Here is a 19,244-nt window from a genome sequence, read left to right as displayed (position 1 = left end):
TTTACTTCTTTCAAGGAGCAAGAAAGCAAGAATTCACTGATTGATTTATTAATTTGTACAGCATTAAAAAAGAAATGAACCTATCTTTGAGTACAGTATATGTACAAAACTGGTGTAAGAGCACATCCTGTCCTGGATTTCTGCCCTGGTAGGTTTCTTATCAGAGCTGCTCTGCTGTAGTTCTAGAACACCAGGTATTTCTACCAAAAGGTAAACTTTGGTTCAACCACAGTTTTTGCTCAAGGATTATCAGAATACAGCCAGCATTAATATCAGCCATTTATTAGAGACAGTCTCCAGCTGTACAAAGTGTAATTTAATATTTACACTCCAACACCTGTCCCAAAACACCAAAAGGATGAGGAATAACACCACAGGTGCTGAGTATTGCATTACTTCATGTTTATATACAGATATATATATATATATATTATATATACTCGGTTATTTAAGTAGTTCAGCAAAGTTAGGTGGAAAGGAGTTATATTTGGTGCAGGGGGCCCACAAGAAGTCTTGCTGAAGCTGTGGAAGTGTTGTGCCTGCTTGAGCAGCCTCCAGGGTGCACAGCACCCCTCTCCCTGCAGACCTCCACCCTCAGTGATGCTGTTTATCAAGACCCAGCTCTTGCAGGGGTGCTGGGGAGGAGACCTGGGGTAGCCCATGCTGTGTCCCACATTACCAAGAAGATTTAACAGCTTCCAGCTGGCACATGAGGATGGTGTCTTGCCAAGCAGGTCCCGTATCAGAACACTCTGAGCGTTCATCAGTGCTGCAGCACCTCCCAGAAGCCATTCCTTCAGTAATTCCACTCCTTCCAAAGCCTCCTGGTACCATGGCAACAGTTGCTCTCACTTTTCCCAAGAGGAAGGGAAGAGGGACAGCTACTCACGGTCACTGTCACTACTGTCACTGTCACTATCGCTGCTGTCACCATCCCACTTGATACTCTCCAGTGCCTTCCTGCAATGTCAAACAGATCAGTCATCAGTCACCTGTTGTGACTTCTGCTTGAAAAGAGAGATCCCGAAACACAAGGCAAACACAGAGAACATTATGGGCTGTCTAATGCCTACTGTCCTCAATGGACAAGTGCATTTGGTGGAAGCACATCCTCTTGGAAAAGCCAACTCCTTCAGCTCCCCTCCAAGTGGTGAGCCAGCTGTCAGGGGTGCTGGGCTTGTATTTATTCCCTTGGAGCACATCTGGCTCCAAACTGTGGTCCCTCAAGCCCTGATCACTGTCTGAGGATCATCTGGGCTTGGCTACAGCAGTGCAGTGAGAGGTGACCACAAGCCTCAGAACCTGGCAGCCACAAGCAGGGCGATCCTGTACCATCCCCCTGCTTTTACTGGGCTGCAGCAGTTGTCTTCAGGCAGCCAGACCCAGCTAGGAAAAGATTGTGGGAAAGGAAGGCGATAGCAGGACGGAGCACCGGATAAGACTAACCCCACCATGGAAAATTCCCTTCCCTCCTAGGTGGGATGGATACAGCATGGAACCAAAAACTGAGGGGCCATCTCAGTCCTGGAGTCAACACACCAACACATCATTCTGAAGCCACTTGTCTTCTCCCTTGTCAGGGAAGCCTTTCCAAAGGCGTTGCCCCTCCAAGACCCTGTCTACTGTACCCCTTCAACAGTAACATGAAACATTCCAACTTACTTCTGTGTTTCAGAGAGTTCAAATTCCTCCTCTGTTCTGCTTTTCAGCCTTTGAGATAAAGGAAGTCCAAGGGATGCTGCCAGCTTTACCATCTTAATTGCCTCATCTGGGCAATTGGTTTGCTTAGCACAGTTCAAGAACTCGTCCATCACCTTGTCACTGCAAAGGGAAATGGTGACTGTTCTCAGGGTCACAGGCGAGGTGCCCATTAATTTATAGCCCATGCTTTAGAGAGGGAGAGAAGGTGACATTTTCAGATCAAGCAGTTCATCTCTGCTCCTGCCAGGAACTTCACCTCTGGTACAGAGGGAAGCTTTGTGGTAAGTGTGGGAACTTCTGTCCCAGCAGAAGAGACCAGGCACAGAGTGCCACTAGGCGTGTAGCCTTTGGTATCACACACCCTTCATGGTGTTCACTGGGGCAAGCTCCAACTTTATTTAAAAAAACCCCACACCCAAACAAAACTCATTACTATTCTTTACAAGTTGTGTTCTACTTCAAACAGTACCCTCCTCTAGAATCCTGAGACAAGCAAGCTGGTGTAGCCTAACAGGGAACCACCTAAGATGTAGCATTTGACTTGATAAACTTGTCTTCAGAAATCCAGGCACCTCTGAAACACCTGTGCTTGGTTAAGAGCATACAGGAATATTTCTGAGCACGTGGGAAATGAAATGTTTGTGAGTCCTGCTCAGACTGATTCGCACAGCTGAGTTCATCGGTGGCACTGCTCTCCATGGCCCAGAGTTTCAGTCACCAACCACTTCACTCCCTCCCACTTTGCCATTTCAACATGTTTGAAACATGTATTCCAAGACAGAAAGCTCTTGGAATATTTCCACTGGATAAACGAACAGCCATGCTCACAGGGACAGACACATATTCATGTTCTGGAAATAAACTGACCACTACTATCAGTTACAACTGGAGCTTGGACTACTTGACCTTTAAAAGTCCCTTCCATCCCAAACTATTCCTTCAAACCATAACAGAAATTCAGGATCTTAGCCAAAGATTCAGTAACTGAAGAACCTAAAAATACATACGTGGGAATCCTATTGATTTTCTGGAAATGCTCCATCATGTTCCTATTCAAAAGAAAACAAAAGAACAATTTTAATACCACACATAACAGGGACAGATATTCAACCTCTTGGATGAGCCTCCACTGAAACACAAGTAAGCTCAAATTCATGAAACAATCTTCCCCATGGATCTTATGCTGTATCCTTGCAAATGCAAGCTGTACCAGCTAACTTCACTGATTAGTTAACACAGAGTATCTTAAACTCTGCAGAAAATGTTAAGTGTAGCTGGTGGCAATTGCCCTTTAAAATGCTACATATTTTTAGTATTTTAACAGACTCCTTTGTTGCTACTTCTTTGTTTCAAATGAATCACTGTACACTGAACATGTGTATTTAACATAAAATTACTCAGAACCTTAAATCGGAGGCTAGATATTTTAACCTGTATTTCAAGTTTAGAGCATGTAGGACAGTAAATTCTAGCTATTAGAGTTCTAAAAATAGTCTATTTAAAGTTTTAATTAGGGCTGCTGCTAATTAAAATTTTAATTAAACTAACTAATCTCTTTATCCGTTTGAATTCCAAAGAGTTCTAAAAATCAAAAATGGCAAGTTGTAGGCACTCACCAGTGCTCAGGGAAGTGACTGTCAGACCACACCTTGCCATAAGCAGCTGTACAAAGCTCTACACCAGATAGTACATTAGTCTCTAAACCATTTTTAAGACAGACAACTGTAACTTGGTGTCAAGAAGGAACGATAACAAAGAAAAACCCCATCACATTCCCTGCAGGCTTTATCCCCTCCCTTTGTCTGCACTGGCATTCCAAGGTACAGGTCATTAGCTTTTGCTTTTTGTGACTAAGCCTTGAGTTGCAGTGTCAGCAAGCCCAGAGCCCACACATACCAGGCATCCTGGGTTCTCCCAGCCCTGGAAAAGAGCACCACGACATGGCCCAGAGCACTCCCTGTCCACTCCAGCGGGACCTGCCCCTGCCCAGCAGGCTCATGGACAGCTTTGATTTCTTCAGCACACTTGGCAAATGCCATCTGAATCTGTGAAAACATCGTGCTATGAAGAACAAAACCTCTGAAATTAACAGAAGCTTTTCAGTGCAATTTCTCCTGCAGCTCCTATAGGTTTGCTCTGTGATTTAAATTTGTAAATTAACAGTCATTACGCCAGGAGACAAATCTGTCATTTCTGTCAGGATGGCTGTCCCCGCTAGGCAAGGTCCAAGGTGGCTTTGCAGGCACGGCTGTATTTGCCTTCAACACCCTTCAGCTTGAGAAAGCAACTACTGCAATGAAATCCTTGGCAAAAATTCCTCAGTTCTGCCATGTGCTTCCCCAGAGCACACGGCGGGTTGGGCTGCATTACTTCTCCCAGCCCTGGTAAGAAGGGATCCTGCTCTATTAATCTGAGGTTTCTTTCTTTATAGGATGAAGACAATCCAGAGGGTTACCAGACCTGGATAAGCTCACGTGGATCTGGAAATCTGCAGTGGCAGATGCACTGAACTGGATCTCTAGGACTGACCAGGGATACGGCATTTACCTACAATCTGGGAAAACACCACTACTCTCTACTGAGCTTCTGTGCTGATTTTGGCTGGGATAGAGTGAAATTTCTTCAGTTTCTTCTTTCTTACTATGGGGCTGTGTTTTGTATTTAAGATGGGAGGTATGTTGATAACACAGGGAAATTTTTGTTATTGCTAGGCAGTGCTTAAAGAGCATCAAGGTTCCCCCACCAGGAGTGGGCTGGGGGTGCACAAGGTGTGTGGTACAACAAGGAGTTGGGAGGGGACACCCCCAGGACAGCTGACCTTAAATGCCCAAGAGATATTTCAGACCACAGGATGTCATGCTCAGGAGATAAAGCTGGGGAAAGGAGGAATGGGGGATTCAATTGGAGTGATGGTGTTTGACTTCCCAAGTAACTGTTACACATGAGCTTTCCAGGAGCCTGGCTTTCATAGGGATGGCTGAACACCTGCCTTTGATGGGAAATGGTAACTGAACTTGAACTCTACCCTTTTACTGTCCCAGTTCCCGCCACCATCTCACAGGGGAGGAGTGAGCAAGCAGCTGTGTGGGGGCTCAGCTGTTCATGGGTGTTATCAGTTTCCTTACCTCACTGGGGTGCTGGTCTCTGCTCATCAAAGACAAGAACTCTTCCAACAAGTCTTGTCTCCTGCTAAACCCCAATTGTTTCACATCTGTTTAGAGAGAGGCAGTAGTTGATAGGTGTGACCAGTACCCCTGTTCCCAAATCCTGGCAATATGGTCAGCACAATTTAACAAGGCAGAACCATTCTGTGTGACTGAGCAGGTCACATTTAGTTCCCTTTCTTTCCCCTCATTATCAGATCCTGTGCACCAAATACATGAACTGATCTGATTTCTTCTTCCCTTCCCTGCTGGTCTCATGATTTCTGGGTGACAGCCCAACTACTCCCCTTGATAATGGCCTTCAATGTCCCCATCACTGACCAGCCTGGTGGTGGTGATGACCCTGTCACAGAACAGGGAGGGAACAACACACAGAGCACTGTCTGTAATATCAAACACCAGTCCTCAGGGGGAACATGGACCTGAACTGCTGCTGGACAGTGAGGCCTGCAACCCCCTATAGCCAGAACCCTCCACCACCATCTGCTGAGGATTAAGGAGTGACTCATATTCTTTTTATCTGTTTGGTGCTAGATTAAATATTAACCAAGGATCTGCAGAGGGTTCAGGTGATTCAATACCACAGGCAAGCCTTATCATGGCTACTCCAAGCAATGGGAAGTTTCCAAACTAGCTCCCACTACTTTGCACTGCTCCTGGCATTTGTCAGACAAACTGCCTATGAAGCCATGTGGCCACCACTGACCTTCCCAGACTGAAGGGATCACTTCCAACTGGTTGGCTGCATCCAGTGCTTGAAGGAGGTCCAGTATATTTTTAGGAGTTGGATAGAAGAGCTGATGAAGGAAGAGAATAATTTCAGTCACCTGTGACTGCTCCATTCCTCCATGGAAATGGAGAAATGCAGCTCTTACCCTGGTATACACTTACCGAAGATGACATTTCTTTGTACCACTTCAACACCACCTCGATTTGTTCCATCATGCACAACAACGAAAAGAATTTCGACCTAGAGAGAAAAAAACCATCCTAATTCAGTGATGGTTAGATCAAGTAAACTACAGAAGTACCAGCAAACGATAGTGTGCTGATCAGATTTGTATTGCAGATCAAGGACATTTGGCTGATTGCCACACTCCATGCAATCAGAAAAGCAGCAGTGTTTCTTAAGACAGCTTAATGCTGACACTAGATTATTGGCAGAACTAATTAGACCACTCTATTTTAAAATATATTAACAAAGCAATCTTCCTGCCTGATGCCAGTTTTAAAGTACCTGAATCTGTCTCAAATGCAGCTTTTGGATGTAAGACCTGAACTAAATTAACCTTGTTACTTGTGCAAGTTCACAAGACAAGCTGAGTCCTTGATCCAGTGCACTGTCTAGGAAAACATCCCTACACAAAGAAGTTAGGCTGTTTTGGTGTTACCTCCAAAGCTGCCATGCAGGGTACACAACAGAATGGTAGAACCCACAACTGGTTGTTCTAGTTGTTGGATGGATCTTGAGATAAACTGATCCTCCAAGACACTGGATTTCAGTTCAAAGGCCACAAACTGAAAATAAATCCTAAGAAATCACTGCTCTTATGAAGGATCTAATTCCCAAACTGGACACACAATAACCAGCTGGTACTCAGTGTCTGAATCCTAGTTTGTACTTAAGCTGACAACAACACACAAGATGCTGAATACAACCTCCGCTTCACTCACCAATAGCCGTTTGACCGATCCACATCCAAGAATTTCCAGTTGTCTCCCTTCTCCAGGGCTTTATTTAACTGATAGGCAAGCTTGATATCCTTAAGATCACAGCACTGCAACAAACCAGTCAGATTTGCAAGCTGTTACCAAATGTGACTCACAAGAGTCACAGAAGTACATGCACGTATCACAGGCATGAAAATTACCAGTTAGGGAGGAGTCAAGCAAAGAACTGCAGAATTATGGCAGCAAGGAGGTGGTGATGAGAACAGATGAAAATGGGAGATACTGAAAGCTAAACCTTGTGACAGGATGTAAACTCACAGGCAATTCTCCAACAGCTGGAGGGGCTCAAAGAAATTCTGATGGCAAGGAAGAGGCACTTACCACTTGCATGGCGGTGGTAAAAAAGTTGGCTGAAAGGAAGCAAACAAAAGTCTGTTAACTTCTAGGTTCCAAGGAGACATAAACCAACTCATCAACCCACCCTCCCAAAGGATGGATGAGGTATGTTCAATTAGAAACTCAATCTGTAGCTCAGTTTGACAATATAGTAGAGCTCCTCACTTTCTTGGTAGCCTTTGGTGTGGCATGAGTTGGGTGGGGATTTTTATACACTTCTAGCAACAACTTAGAGCACAGAAAGAAACAGTTTAACACATCTAGCAGGACAGAAGCAAAGGAAGGAGGGGTAAAACTTTCTAACTATTTCCAGGAATCCTTCCAAAGACAAAAAAAGAAAGCTGATGAAGAGTGGCTTTCAACTCTCCATTAACACCATGTTGTCTAGAGACCTTTCTTTGGCAAACCCATCTTCAGACGGAAGCTGCATCTGCTTCTTAAACCTACAGAAAGGCTTATGAACTTCCCAGGGCAAAGCTGTGTACATACAAATGGCAGAAAGAGCCAGTAACACATGGGATGTTCAGGATATTCCCCTCTTACAGACCCACACCCCAGTTTCCCATGAAGCTTTATTTAATGAAATTTTCTGAACAGGATTAAGAAGAACTAAAATAGGAAAACTCACACCACACCTACGACAAAAACCTGCCATTCACCTGATGTGCATCATTTCATCAAACTGCTCCTCCTTAAACTGCTCTTGTAAATAACCCTAGGATTTTTTATCACATGGACTTAAAATGCTCATTCACACAAGCTACACACCTACTTTCACACAGAAGCCAGTGGAGCAATGCACAGCACAATTCCCAACACTGGAATTTGCCATTTGTCTCCAGAAATATCAGCAGGGACTGAGAGAACCAAGCTACATGCATTTATCCTAGCCTAGAATAACTACCTGACATTCACAGGGACCTTTTCATATAAGCTTGAAGTCCTTACCATCATCAGGGTCCTGAGCAGTGAAACTTCGATTTTCAACCTCATTTAACACCTCAGAGATAATGTCTGATGACTGAGCATCAACTGTAGGACAAAGAAACAAACAACATCACATCTCAATTGTGCCAAGCACTTCCTTGTGAAGAGCATCAGTCGGCAAATATAATATGAAATTGGGAACAAGCAACATAATTTTAAACAAATGTAATTCCCGTGGTGCTCCACACCAGCTGCAATTTAATTTGCTCTAAAATTTGTCCTGCTATTGCCAGATTTCCACATCAGCAGGGCAGATTCAGAAAGATAAAAATGCCTGGAAGTTTGTCTGTTAGAAGGTTGCACTAGAAAAAGCCAAGTACTTTATATAATATACTTCTAAAGTATATTATAAAAATATACTTTATATTTATACATAAACAAACAAACATTTAAAAGGGGGAAAACCAAAACTAAACAAACCCCCAAACTCCAGAACCAAACCCAGACAGATTCCAGAGCAATTCCTTTACATTTCTTAAAACACAAGGACTGCAGTTATGGCTACTTTGCCTATTCTCTTCCTATAGCCAAAAGTCTGTGGGCGTGGGATCTTAAACAGTTGGGTTCCTGCCTTCTAACACAACTGTTTTTCATGACACCTCTAATGCACAGAAGAACTATTGCAGGAAAACAAACTCCCTGTGAGTGGCACAATATGAAATCACACACACTGTGGTCAGACCCAGCCTCCACAGTGACTGAGTAGCATTTGCTCCCTGTAGGAGGTTATCTTTTTTTTCACCCAAGCAGAATCAGGCAGCACAGGGAACACTAAGATCACACCCATTAAAGGTTGTCTTTCAATCCCTAAGTGAGCTGCCTTCACCCATCACATGTGAAAAACATCAAAGCAGCTGCTACACGAGGCATGTTCATGGCCAAGCCGATAGCACACGTACCGCCTTTGTAATACATGGAGAGGAGATGATCATAGGATGCAAGGCTGGGCTCTGGAAAGCAAAAGCATTGCAGTTACTGCAACATTCCTGGCTGAGCTTTGGCCACTGCTCTAATTCACAGTCTGCTCCTGCAGTCAGGCAGCATGCATACATTTACTCTAATATCTCTCCCCACCCAGCCTAATGCTGGACCAGACCTCACGTACACACGCCTGGGAGAGGTGATATCCAACCCTGGACCACCAGCTGGAGCATCCTATTTCTATGGGGGAGCAGCCAAGCTTCCCTACTCTAAATTAAAATCAAAAATACTTCATAGCTAGTTTCCTTTTTGCTCATGAATGTAACCTTTAGCCTATCAACAAGCATGTTACAGGGGCAAAGCACAGTCCACAGGACATCAAATCAATTCTGCAGATATTCTCTGTTTCTGCAATACTTATTTGGAAGAAAAAAATCATCATCTAGATCAAAAGCTTTTTTCTGTAGAGATGTAGAGCTATAGACCTGAACTGGCTTAGGTGGCTTTTGAAGTACATCTCCCCTGGAGTCAGGGAATCACCACCATGTTGTGTGGTGCTGAATTCCTACATTAACTGCTCTGTTCTGGAGGTGGCACTGGAATATCATAATCACTGCATATAATAAATACTCTGGTTCTCTTACCTATATCAAGTGCTTCCATTTCCTTTAATACAAACAAAGACATAGTTCTGCCCACACCACCACATCTTCTCAGACTCTTCAGTACAGAATTAAAAGTTAGCAGAGTTGGTTGCACTTTCTGTTGAGCCATGTGAGTCAGGAAGTCCTTAAAACAAAATTCCCAAATTCTTAGTGCTTTACATGTTATGGATCAGAGTTCAGCTTTCAGGTGGGTTGTTATACATACATTTCCTCAACCTATGCCTTCTCACCCCCTTCAAGTGAACAACTCTGCTTTAACTGATTATTTGATCAGTACTATCTAATTTTTAATGACCAAAACCCAAGGCTACATTACATCAGAATAAATCTTGGAAAATAGTCTCTAGAACATAATGGAAAATTTTTATAGTTACATAATATTTTTCCTTACTGATGTGTCATTAAAACTCAAAATTCCATTTCTGTCACAACACCATGAATTAAAATTCAAAGAATTTTTATCTAAAATTGTAAATTTACTTTGTGTCCCAGCAGTAATTTCCCCTATTACTTTCTGTCCAGGCAGTTCCTGGATCAGGTATGTTCTCACAAGGCAAATCACTCTGCAAAGGCAAGGTTGGATTTTTCACACTTGCAACTCCTCCATAGTTACATTTTCTGTTTAAACTACTGTACTTCCTTTACAGCAGAGATCAGTATCTGGGACAAAGTTCTTACTTTTGGTCTTCCAACAACTGCAATACTTAACTAATAAGGCAGACCCTTATTAGTGAAAGAGCCCACACTCCTACCACTTTCCCACCTCTTTTGCTCTACCCTCCTTACCTTGGTTAATTCCCATCTTTCTACGAACCTCTCCTTTAGATATGGGACTGCTCTGATCAGTGCATTGAAAGTGTGCACATCAGCTGGAAAATAAGAGAATCCGTTTTAAATGACAATTTATAGCCTAGAGGAAACAGTTTGTTCTAGCATGGCTCAGTTTCTGGCAAAGTCTCATGCAAACCTGTTTCCAGTGAGCCAGCCACACGCCAGCTGCACTGGAATTCCCAGTTTGCATTCAGCTCCCATGATCCAGCTGAGGTCCGTACCCCTGCGCCAATCATCATTGCCATGAACAAACATTCCTGTGCCCAACAGGGGCTTTCTCTACTCAGGAGACCACAAAGCCAGGAGACACTCACCCTTGTGCCTTTCATTCAGCAAGTCTATGTACATGTCATAAGCTTTAGAATAAGCCCCGTGCTGCAAAACCAAAAATAAACAAAACCTCTGACTATGTGAGATCTCAAAAGCTGAAAAAATCCTCCAGCACTGAAGAATAACTTTACCTTCACCATCCCACGGATCATTGTGCAATAGGAGTGTGCATTCCTCTCTGGCATTATCTTAAATATCCTTTCAGCATGGTTGTTCTCCCTAGAACAATTGAACAAGAATCAATTAAAAGATACTTTTAGAAGGATTCAACATGCAGAACAAAATAAGGGCTCTATCCCCAAAGACTGACATTCACATATCACACTTGTGATACTTGAAACTATTCTACAATCACCTACTAGATTTCCATGAACACTTGAAAGGATCAGCAAACACAGGTTTATTTAACAAGCAACATCTGTGAGTATGGGCTACTAAAAGACTTAGCAGTCTTGTTCTATAACAACAATACAAGTGCACAACCCATGGAATACGGGAATATAGGCAACATTTTCTATACCTCCATCTGGGGCCAGATGACTGTGAACCTCTTTGAAATTGTCTCTTTGGAGCTTTCTGTTCTGAAGCATTCACCTGGAGGGATTTTTGCAAAAAGAAATTTCTCAGAGTTAAATTATGATTTAACATCAAGCGACATGATTTGCTAAAAATACTGAAGTTCAAGCAGCATGGACCAAAGGTGTTTTTAAATGGATTATATTAGAATAATTTCTATCATAACAGTCAGGAAGTGATAAATAGATGGAGAATGATGTTTATGTTATAAAACATATTAACAGCTTTACACAAACTACTGTTGCTACTGGGTCAGTCATGGATTTTTATAACAGAAGTATCTCCTGGGAATGTTGACTGATCCATCTCATGGCATCTCCCATGCAGACAGTACAAAAATCTTGATGTTACCTTGACATACTCCCACTATGTATGAAATAAATAAATAGAGATCAACAAGTTTTCCATACCTCTGGTTCTTCCAAATCCTCTTTTTCTTCCTGCTCTTTTTCAGGAGTAGGTTCACCATCTCCATAGAAGCATAACAAATCTAAAAGGCTGTTTGTGGTCTCCAGAGACACAGGGGTACCTTTAGAAAATGAGAATTTATGACAGTCAGAGAAAGTGAAGAGGTCACTGCTCTACAGCCATATAGAAAACCTCTGACCACCACTTTGCTCTCTTCCAACACAAAGACATTCTCAAGCAAGTCCCTAACCCTGCTGTGACACCAGTACTGCCACAAACCCAGTCTTCACAGGAGACAATTTTAACACTGAACTAGAGTATGTTTTTCTGTGAGGCCACTGAAAGGGTAGTTTGTTTTCCTGATCAAGTAGAAGGAAGTGACAGCTGTCAGACAGAACTGTGAAGCAGCACGAGCCCAACACAGCATCTGAAATTTCTAGTGCTTTTCATAATTCTTCCTAGGATACACCCTGCTGTGAAGAACACTTTGCATGTTTCACTTTCTATGAAACATTCGAAATCAACAAAAGTATTTAACCTGCTTCCTCTTCAAGAAGCCAATTGTTCTCCTTATCACCAAAGTGACGTATCAGACAAGCAGTGGCTAAGATTCTCCACTTCTCTAGAGAACCACTTCACCAGACCACAGTCAGTTGTGAAAGAAGCAACAGTGTCACAAAATTGTCTCCACAGCCTGTGCCAGCTACTGAATTATTTCTGGCACAATTTAAGTAGAGCTCCACCACAGAACCTGGCAGGTGACCACATACCTGCCTGTAGAAGCTGATCAAAGATGTCCACAGACTCTTTCACCCTTCTGAGATGGATGCGCTCCCTCAGAGCTGCCTCACTCACTCCTTCGGTCTGAGGTGTGAGAGTCTCGGGCATCAGGCACTAAAAACAAATAGTAGAAGCTGGTCTCAAGGTCAAACCTTCTCTAGATATCCTTACTCTTTACCCAATACACTGCTTGCAGCCTAACAACAGCAGTCCTTTTGGTGATGAGGGTCCACATCCTCACATCCTCATCCCTCACTTTGTGCCAGGAAGCAACACCTAAAACCCACGGCTTTTCTTACTTTTATCTCGAGAACCTGATATGATACTGAACTCCCAAGGAAAAAATGTCCACTACAAAAACATAATGGAAACACAGAACTGCATTCATACTGTCTGCAAAACAGTTTAAAAGTTATAGTTTTATCTTAGTTTTGGACCAGTCTGACAGTTGATTTCAGTGACAAAGCACAAATACAATGAAAACAAAGAGCAAAAAGCTTACTGGTACGTTGGGCTCTGCAAAAGTCTTGTCAAAATACTGAGGAAAGTTCTTTATGATGTATTTTGCAGCATTTCTCCCAGACTCCTTTGACAATGAATACAGACGCTGCACAGAAATGAGAGAGAACAAGATGGAGAAATGCACAAATTACAAGGCTGAGAATTAGAAGAAACATTTTCTTTAATAATGAGCATTCTGATGGGATCAAATTAAACTCATATAATTTTCAACTTACTAGAATCACAGGGACAACATTCCAGATAAACATTCTGGGATTCATGCCAGTACAAGAATCTCTATTCTTTAAATGTCATTGTATTCTACTTCCTTGTTACTTAGTCAAGGGACACAGTTCAGACATCTGCAATGCTGCACTGCTACCTCAAGCTCAAAAACATCTCATTTTAGAGAGAAGAGAAAATTCTGAAAGCAATCTGATACCTCATTTTCTTTTGGAATCAAAACCAGGCTTCAATTAGGTAAGAGTATTCACAGCCTAGACAAAGGCAGGAGGGAAGCTATGAAGGATGTGAAAGGAAATACCTACAGAGTTAGCTGCATTTCTTGGCATCAGGAAAGGGTCATCCTGGAACATGTAATGAGCAGCAGTAGGATCCTGTAGAAAGACGAGTCCAGCAATAAAAAGTTTATAATTATGTGCACAGCCACAACACACTGCCTCATGGAATTTAAGGCACAATGAATTCTTCCATCATAACCATCACCAATGCACATTTTACCCTCCTCTTATTCCTCTTGTTCAAAAGGGCTTAGGCTGTTTGGAAATAGTTTAAAAAATATTTCCATTTTACACACACACTTGCAGGCTAATATGGTGACAAAAAGGGTCCTTCCTAGCCAAGGCAAGCAAGCAGTAAGTGCTCTGCAAAGTAGGACTTCAAGCATAACAGTCTTGGGAAGCTGATGGGACTTGGCAAGTTTTGATTCAATTCCCAGAATTCAAGATAGATGGGATTTAGGAACAGAATCACAGCATTTCCAGGTTTTGCCCAGCAACCCAGCAAGAGCAAACACTCACTGCACTTTTTAAAGCCTTTCTGGACTGAGATTGGGAAGGACATTCTGGACAAGCTGAAGGAACTTGTTCCCTATGTTAGTGAAAGCCTTACCAATGCACTGCAGCTCTCTCTTAGCACATGAATGAGGCTTTAAGGACACAGCAAAACACCCTGAGCCAAAGGGAAAACCCTGATGTGAGAGTCTCATCTCTCATTTATGGCCAAAGTAGAAATTAAAGGCCTCCTGAGCACAAGGGTATTGCACAAAATGGACACTCTGACCCATCCCCAGGGCCCACAGAACCACTCACCCTCTTGACAGTAGAAGCCAAGGTCTGGAGCACCGCGAGCTTATCCCTAAGCACAAAGGAGTTTGATTAATACTCAGCTGCAGACTTTGAATGCTGTGCATTACATTGTTTGGAGAACAAGCACAGGATTATCCTAACCCACAAGGATTTTCAGTTCTAGGAGATAATGTTTTTGCTGCACTAAGAAAACAACACTTCTCACAAAAAAAGAGAAAATGCAAAAATTGCCTCAATTCTTAAACAACCCCAGGAAAAAAAGATTTTTGATTTTGAAAACCAGAAGAGCATATGTGTTTACAGCTATTACTCCTGCCCTTATAATACATTATCAAAGAAAGATCATAGGGAAGAGACACAAAAATAATTCCTTGGACTGCTGCTCCTAGAGCATCTCCAAGGGATAAATATATTATTATTATATTATATATTTGCTCTACAAGACATGTCTTTACAAGAAGAAACAAACCACACCAAAACCATGTATCTCAGGATTCCTGTGCCTGTGCAACCTTAAGACTTTGCTTGTTTCAAGCAAACAAGGAAAGGCCAGTGAAAGTATTTAGGTGAAGATGGCCTTACTCTAGCTTTACATGCTGACACCATTTGACCATAAACTTAATTTTTGCTGTACAGTCATACAATTCCATCTTAAGTGCTCCCAACAAAATAGGTTTTGCTCAGTTGTGTGATTTTTAAGCAGGATTTATTCAATCAGTTATCAATGATCAAGTTTTATTTTGCTGAAGTAACACATTCACATGCAGACAACCAAATGAACTTGGTTTTACAGATCTTTACCAAATGTGATCTTTTACAAAGAAATAGAACCATACTTAAAAATGCAGTTGTTGTAAGTGTTTTTAAAAGAAGTGTCAGGAATGCAGTGTACATAACCTGCAGTGAGAGTAAGAATCAAGAATATTCACAGAGCTCCAAATCTGCAGGAAAACCACTAGTGGGACATTGCATTAAGGATATACAGGAACCTCAATTTCCTTTTTCAGCTTTGGTGGACAGACTACATTTAGCAGTCTAACACTGATTTTTTTTCCAAGTGAAGATTCCAAAAGTAAACACTCACCATGTTTTCCTTCGGGGGAGCACAATTTCTTCTTGAGTTACTGTGAGAAACAATATTAAAATGGTCAATAGAAACAAAGAGATGCCCAAAGAAAATTTTGACCCCATAAGTTGTAGCAAGGTGGGGTCAATCTTTCTCACAAGTAATAAGTGACAGGACAAAGTGCAAGTGGCCTCAAGTTGCACCAGGCAAAGTTTAGATCAGATATTAAGAAAAATTTTCTTCACTGAAAGGCTTGTCAGGCATTGGAACAGGGGAGTGGTGGAGTTACCATCCCTGGAGGGATTTAAGACATGTTGATGTGGCTCTTAGGGACGTGGTTTAGAGGTGCCTTGGCAGTGCTGGGTTAAGAGCTGGACTCCACTAACTCAGAGGTCTTTTCCAATCCCAGCAATTCTATGATTCTGCAAGAATTGATGAGTTAAGCTGATCCAGCTGAAAGTACTAAAACAAGAATTTTAAAACCACAGTCTAATGTAGGCTCATGGAGCTGCACAACTCAGTTCATGCTCTTGGAGCATGGAGCTGACTGGTGATGAGGTAAGGAATCAAGTTAATCCAGGAAACTTATGCACAATGAAGACAGGGAGAGAGAAAATCCAAGGAGGGGAAAGAGGGTGTTTACATCATCTTTATCTCCTGACACACTGTGCTGTCTGGAGATCAAAATCATATGCAAGGAACTAGTAATGAAGACATCCTACCTTGTGAATTGTCCACAGTCTTCCCAAGAGCAGGACTACTTGAAGAGCTCCTATAAACAGTCATGGGTTTAAATTTATGGCAGTCACATTAATACAGCAAAAGCAGAACAGTCAAATTCCATACTACAGGTTAGAATTAACTAAAACATTAGAGGGCCTTGGAGTGCATTGGAGTAACTGGCAATGTTGCACTGTTACTAATTCCATATTATTACCATAAAACTTTGATGCTTCTCTTAAGGCCCTCGTTAAAAGGGGCAAGAAGTTATATGTGAAAAATTATACTACAAAAAAATCTGTGGTTACTTAATATTGAGGAATAATGTTTTTAAAGCAGTTTTCATGAGCTAGTGCATCTTAGAAAGAAAATCACAGACATAAATCAGAAAAGACCTTTTTATGCTTTAGAGACAGGATCACACTGAAAATAGCACTTTAAAAAAACCCAAAAAAGTTAGACACGAGTAGTGCTCACAGAAGGAGAAAACCCAGAGTAATGATGCAGGTGAATCAGCCCTGGTGAGTTGCAGATGCCCAGATGTCCCTACAGAGGTGCAGAAGCTCCTGACAAAACCACAGCTGCAGCACACATGGACTCACTTTGCTGAGTACCACAAAGCAGCTGCTTTGTGCTCGCTGCTTCAAGTCTTGCTCACCACTGTTCACATTTTACTGCTTTTGACACAAACTAAGGCTTATGTTAAAATACTTGCACTCATTTTGCTCATGAAGCAACCTAACAGTAAAGCTTTACTGTAACTCTGACCTCCACCCTGACCTTGACCCTGAGGGAGAGGCTGTCAAGGTGCAGTCACAGTCTGTGCTTTACCGTGGCACTGCACAATTCCAGCTGCTCCTGGGAAGTCTCATAAACTGATTAAGTACGATTTTGTCATCCCAAAAATGAGTAACAATTACCCAGTAAAGTGACACCTTTTCATTTGAGACAAACCCTAAACAAAACCATGGCAGAATCATGGAATGTTAAGGTGTTGGAAGGGACCTTTAAGATCTTGTTCCACCTCTGCTGCCATGGGCAGGGCCACTTTCCACTAGACCGGGGCGCTCCAAGCCCCATCCAATCTGCCCTCGAACACTGAAAGTGTTGGGGCATCCACAACTTCGCTGACCAGCCTGTAACAGTGTCCCACCGCTCCTACAATAAAAATTCCTTCCCAATATCTAATCTAAACTTCTTTTTCGATCTGTACTCATTACTCCTACCACTACCGTTCCTGGCGAAAGGTCCCACTCTGGGTTCTTGGCAGGCCCCCTTGGAACAGTTATGAGGTTTCATATGTAAAATTCCCTTCTCCAGGCTCAACAGCCCCAGCTTCCTCAGGCTTCGTAGCTTTTCGTGCCACTCAGCTCAGAAATCGCTTAAACGCACGAACTCTCTCCCGGGGAGGTTCCGAGCCGCCCTAAACCAGGGAAGATCCCCGGGAAAGGCGTTCAAAAGCCGAGAAGAGCCGCAGAAGAGCAGCTCGCTCCCGCCACGCCGCCCCGGCCACGCCGAGCCACCGCACACGCGCACTGCGCCTGCGCAGCCTTTCCCGCCTCACTCCCCACACAGCCAGCACCGCCCGTCCATCGATTCCTCCCCGGTGCCGCCGCCACCCGGCCCTTCCCTCCCGGCGGACTCTCACCGGTAGCTCTCCCGCCCGCCCGGGAGGCGGCACGGCCGGCCCAGCCACAGCGCCCGCTGCCAGCAGCAGCCCCCGACCCGCCGCGCCGCCATGGGGCCCCGCGCGCTGGCCTCTGGGAGGGCGGACGGCACCACTCCTCCAGCGGGGGGGAGGCCGGTACCGCCCCTCCGCGCCGGTGGTACCGCCCGGCCCCGCCCCACCGCAGCCCGGACCGCGTGGTGCTGCCCGTGGCGCGGCGCTTCCAGCGGGAGACCGGGAGCAGCTGCCGGCCGGGAAAGCCTTGTTCGTTCGCCATGAGGCCGCCCAAAGTGGTGCCGTGGCGGCGGCTGGTTGGGGTGTCCTTCGGGATGTACACGGCCGACGAGATCAGGTGAGGCTCCATGCGTGAGCGTCCCGACCTGTGCGGATGCTGCTGGGCACTACGAGTCCCAGCGTGCCCCGTGGCAGGGCGCCGGAGAGCTGCGGTGGGCTATGGCGCGCGGCATGCTGGGACATGTGGTCCGGCTGGGCCACGGCCCAGCCGCCGGGATGGCGGCAGCCGAGTTTTATACAAAATCTCGCACCGCTCGAGGGGACACACTGACAAAATTATGTGATTTCTTAGTAGAGTGACTAGTCATGTAAAAGAAATATTTGCTGCGATATGAATGATTTCGCTCACTGTATCATGAAACCAATGATACGCAAATTCCCATTGCATTCGCAAAGTGCTCTCAGAAAGATGTTTTCATCGGTTGAGAACATCACAGAGATACTGAATGCCCGTGCTAGTTGTACCATTCAAGTGCGCATCATGTCGGCTCTTTCCTGCCGTTGATTTTTGCTCTTTCCTTTCACCTTCAGGAAGCTGAGTGTAAAGCCCATAACAAACCCCCAGTACCTGGACAATGTGGGGAATCCGGCTGTAAATGGGCTGTACGACTTGGCCTTGGGACCCCCGGACTCCAGAGAAGTGTGTGCGACTTGCATGCAGAACTTCAGCAACTGCCCCGGACACTTTGGCCATATAGAACTGCCTCTGGCTGTCTACAACCCCCTGTTCTTCGATGTATGTACACTGAATTATTGCTGGTGAAAGGGCTGGTGGTGCCCGAGTTCTCATGTCCTTGAAAATAGTAAAAGTGCCAAGATCTGTTTTCTCTTTTAAGTGTAATAACAGCAGATGTAGTAGAAAAGCTTTGTTATGTCATGATAATTCAATACAAATGGACCTTTTGAAAAATAAGCACTTTGTTGTAGCTATTGTTTTACTCAATATTGACAGGTAGGTGAGGGGGGAATATTCATCCTGAAGTATGTGACTGTAGGATATTGTGCTTTAATTATATGAATGGCACAGTAAAAATTATCATTTCCTTTAAACAACTGCTGCACATGAACAGCTGTCTACTTTTCCAGTTTTTTATAAACCTGAGCTGGGATGAATTTTCCTCCTGAGGTGCTGATCCCATTTGCAGTAGCTGCCTTTTGCACGGGCTACTAATTGAGAGTCAAAACCTCACTTTCAAGTGACCAAAGGTTGATGAGGTACCCATGTCTAGCCTTGTTCCA

At 43.7% G+C, this 19,244-nt stretch overlaps 2 protein-coding genes and 1 non-coding gene across 3 annotated transcripts in view; 1 reads left to right on the top strand and 2 right to left on the bottom strand.

The window, feature by feature from the left end:
* Window positions 1-266: 266 nt before the first annotated feature.
* Window positions 267-17,809, bottom strand: PTCD3 (pentatricopeptide repeat domain 3). The gene is made up of 24 exons (XM_053939879.1): window positions 17,694-17,809; window positions 16,048-16,097; window positions 15,344-15,383; window positions 14,263-14,308; window positions 13,480-13,548; window positions 12,933-13,037; window positions 12,421-12,544; window positions 11,653-11,771; window positions 11,187-11,260; window positions 10,798-10,885; window positions 10,651-10,711; window positions 10,292-10,374; window positions 9,485-9,629; window positions 8,819-8,869; window positions 7,881-7,964; window positions 6,918-6,946; window positions 6,540-6,643; window positions 5,757-5,835; window positions 5,572-5,662; window positions 4,827-4,912; window positions 3,598-3,746; window positions 2,709-2,750; window positions 1,663-1,821; window positions 267-960 (listed from the first exon to the last, which is right to left on the bottom strand). Exons 1-24 carry the CDS (start codon window positions 17,783-17,785, stop codon window positions 882-884), a joined length of 2,049 nt encoding a protein of 682 aa, XP_053795854.1. The 5' UTR covers window positions 17,786-17,809; the 3' UTR covers window positions 267-881.
* LOC128787675 (small nucleolar RNA SNORD94) lies at window positions 10,440-10,581 on the bottom strand. The gene has a single exon (XR_008430788.1). It is a non-coding gene; the product is annotated as a small nucleolar RNA SNORD94 (small nucleolar RNA).
* Window positions 17,810-17,933: 124 nt separating the features above from the next.
* The window catches only part of POLR1A (RNA polymerase I subunit A), a 29,594-nt gene continuing 28,283 nt past the window's right edge, over window positions 17,934-19,244 (top strand). The window contains exons 1-2 of the mRNA XM_053941069.1: window positions 17,934-18,063; window positions 18,537-18,741. Coding sequence (XP_053797044.1) covers window positions 17,987-18,063; window positions 18,537-18,741 — 282 coding nt within the window. The 5' untranslated portion in view covers window positions 17,934-17,986. The remainder of the gene's footprint in view (window positions 18,064-18,536; window positions 18,742-19,244) is intronic.

Source organism: Vidua chalybeata, chromosome 4 (assembly GCF_026979565.1).
Source record: "Vidua chalybeata isolate OUT-0048 chromosome 4, bVidCha1 merged haplotype, whole genome shotgun sequence".
NCBI lineage: Eukaryota > Metazoa > Chordata > Aves > Passeriformes > Viduidae > Vidua > Vidua chalybeata.
The sequence above is the reverse complement of the archived record's forward strand: the minus strand, read 5'-3'. Positions and strand labels throughout refer to the sequence as shown.

Coding starts and splice junctions, on each gene's coding strand:
- PTCD3 (XM_053939879.1), bottom strand. CDS start 17,785: ATGGCGGCGCGGCGGGTCGGGGGCTGCTGCTGGCAGCGGGCGCTGTGG. Junction 12,545..12,932: donor TTGCAGAGCCCAACGTACCA/GTAAGCTTTTTG, acceptor ATTTGTTTTTAG/TGCCTGATGCCCGAGACTCT. Junction 3,747..4,826: donor GAGACCAGCACCCCAGTGAG/GTAAGGAAACTG, acceptor ATGTTTTCACAG/ATTCAGATGGCATTTGCCAA.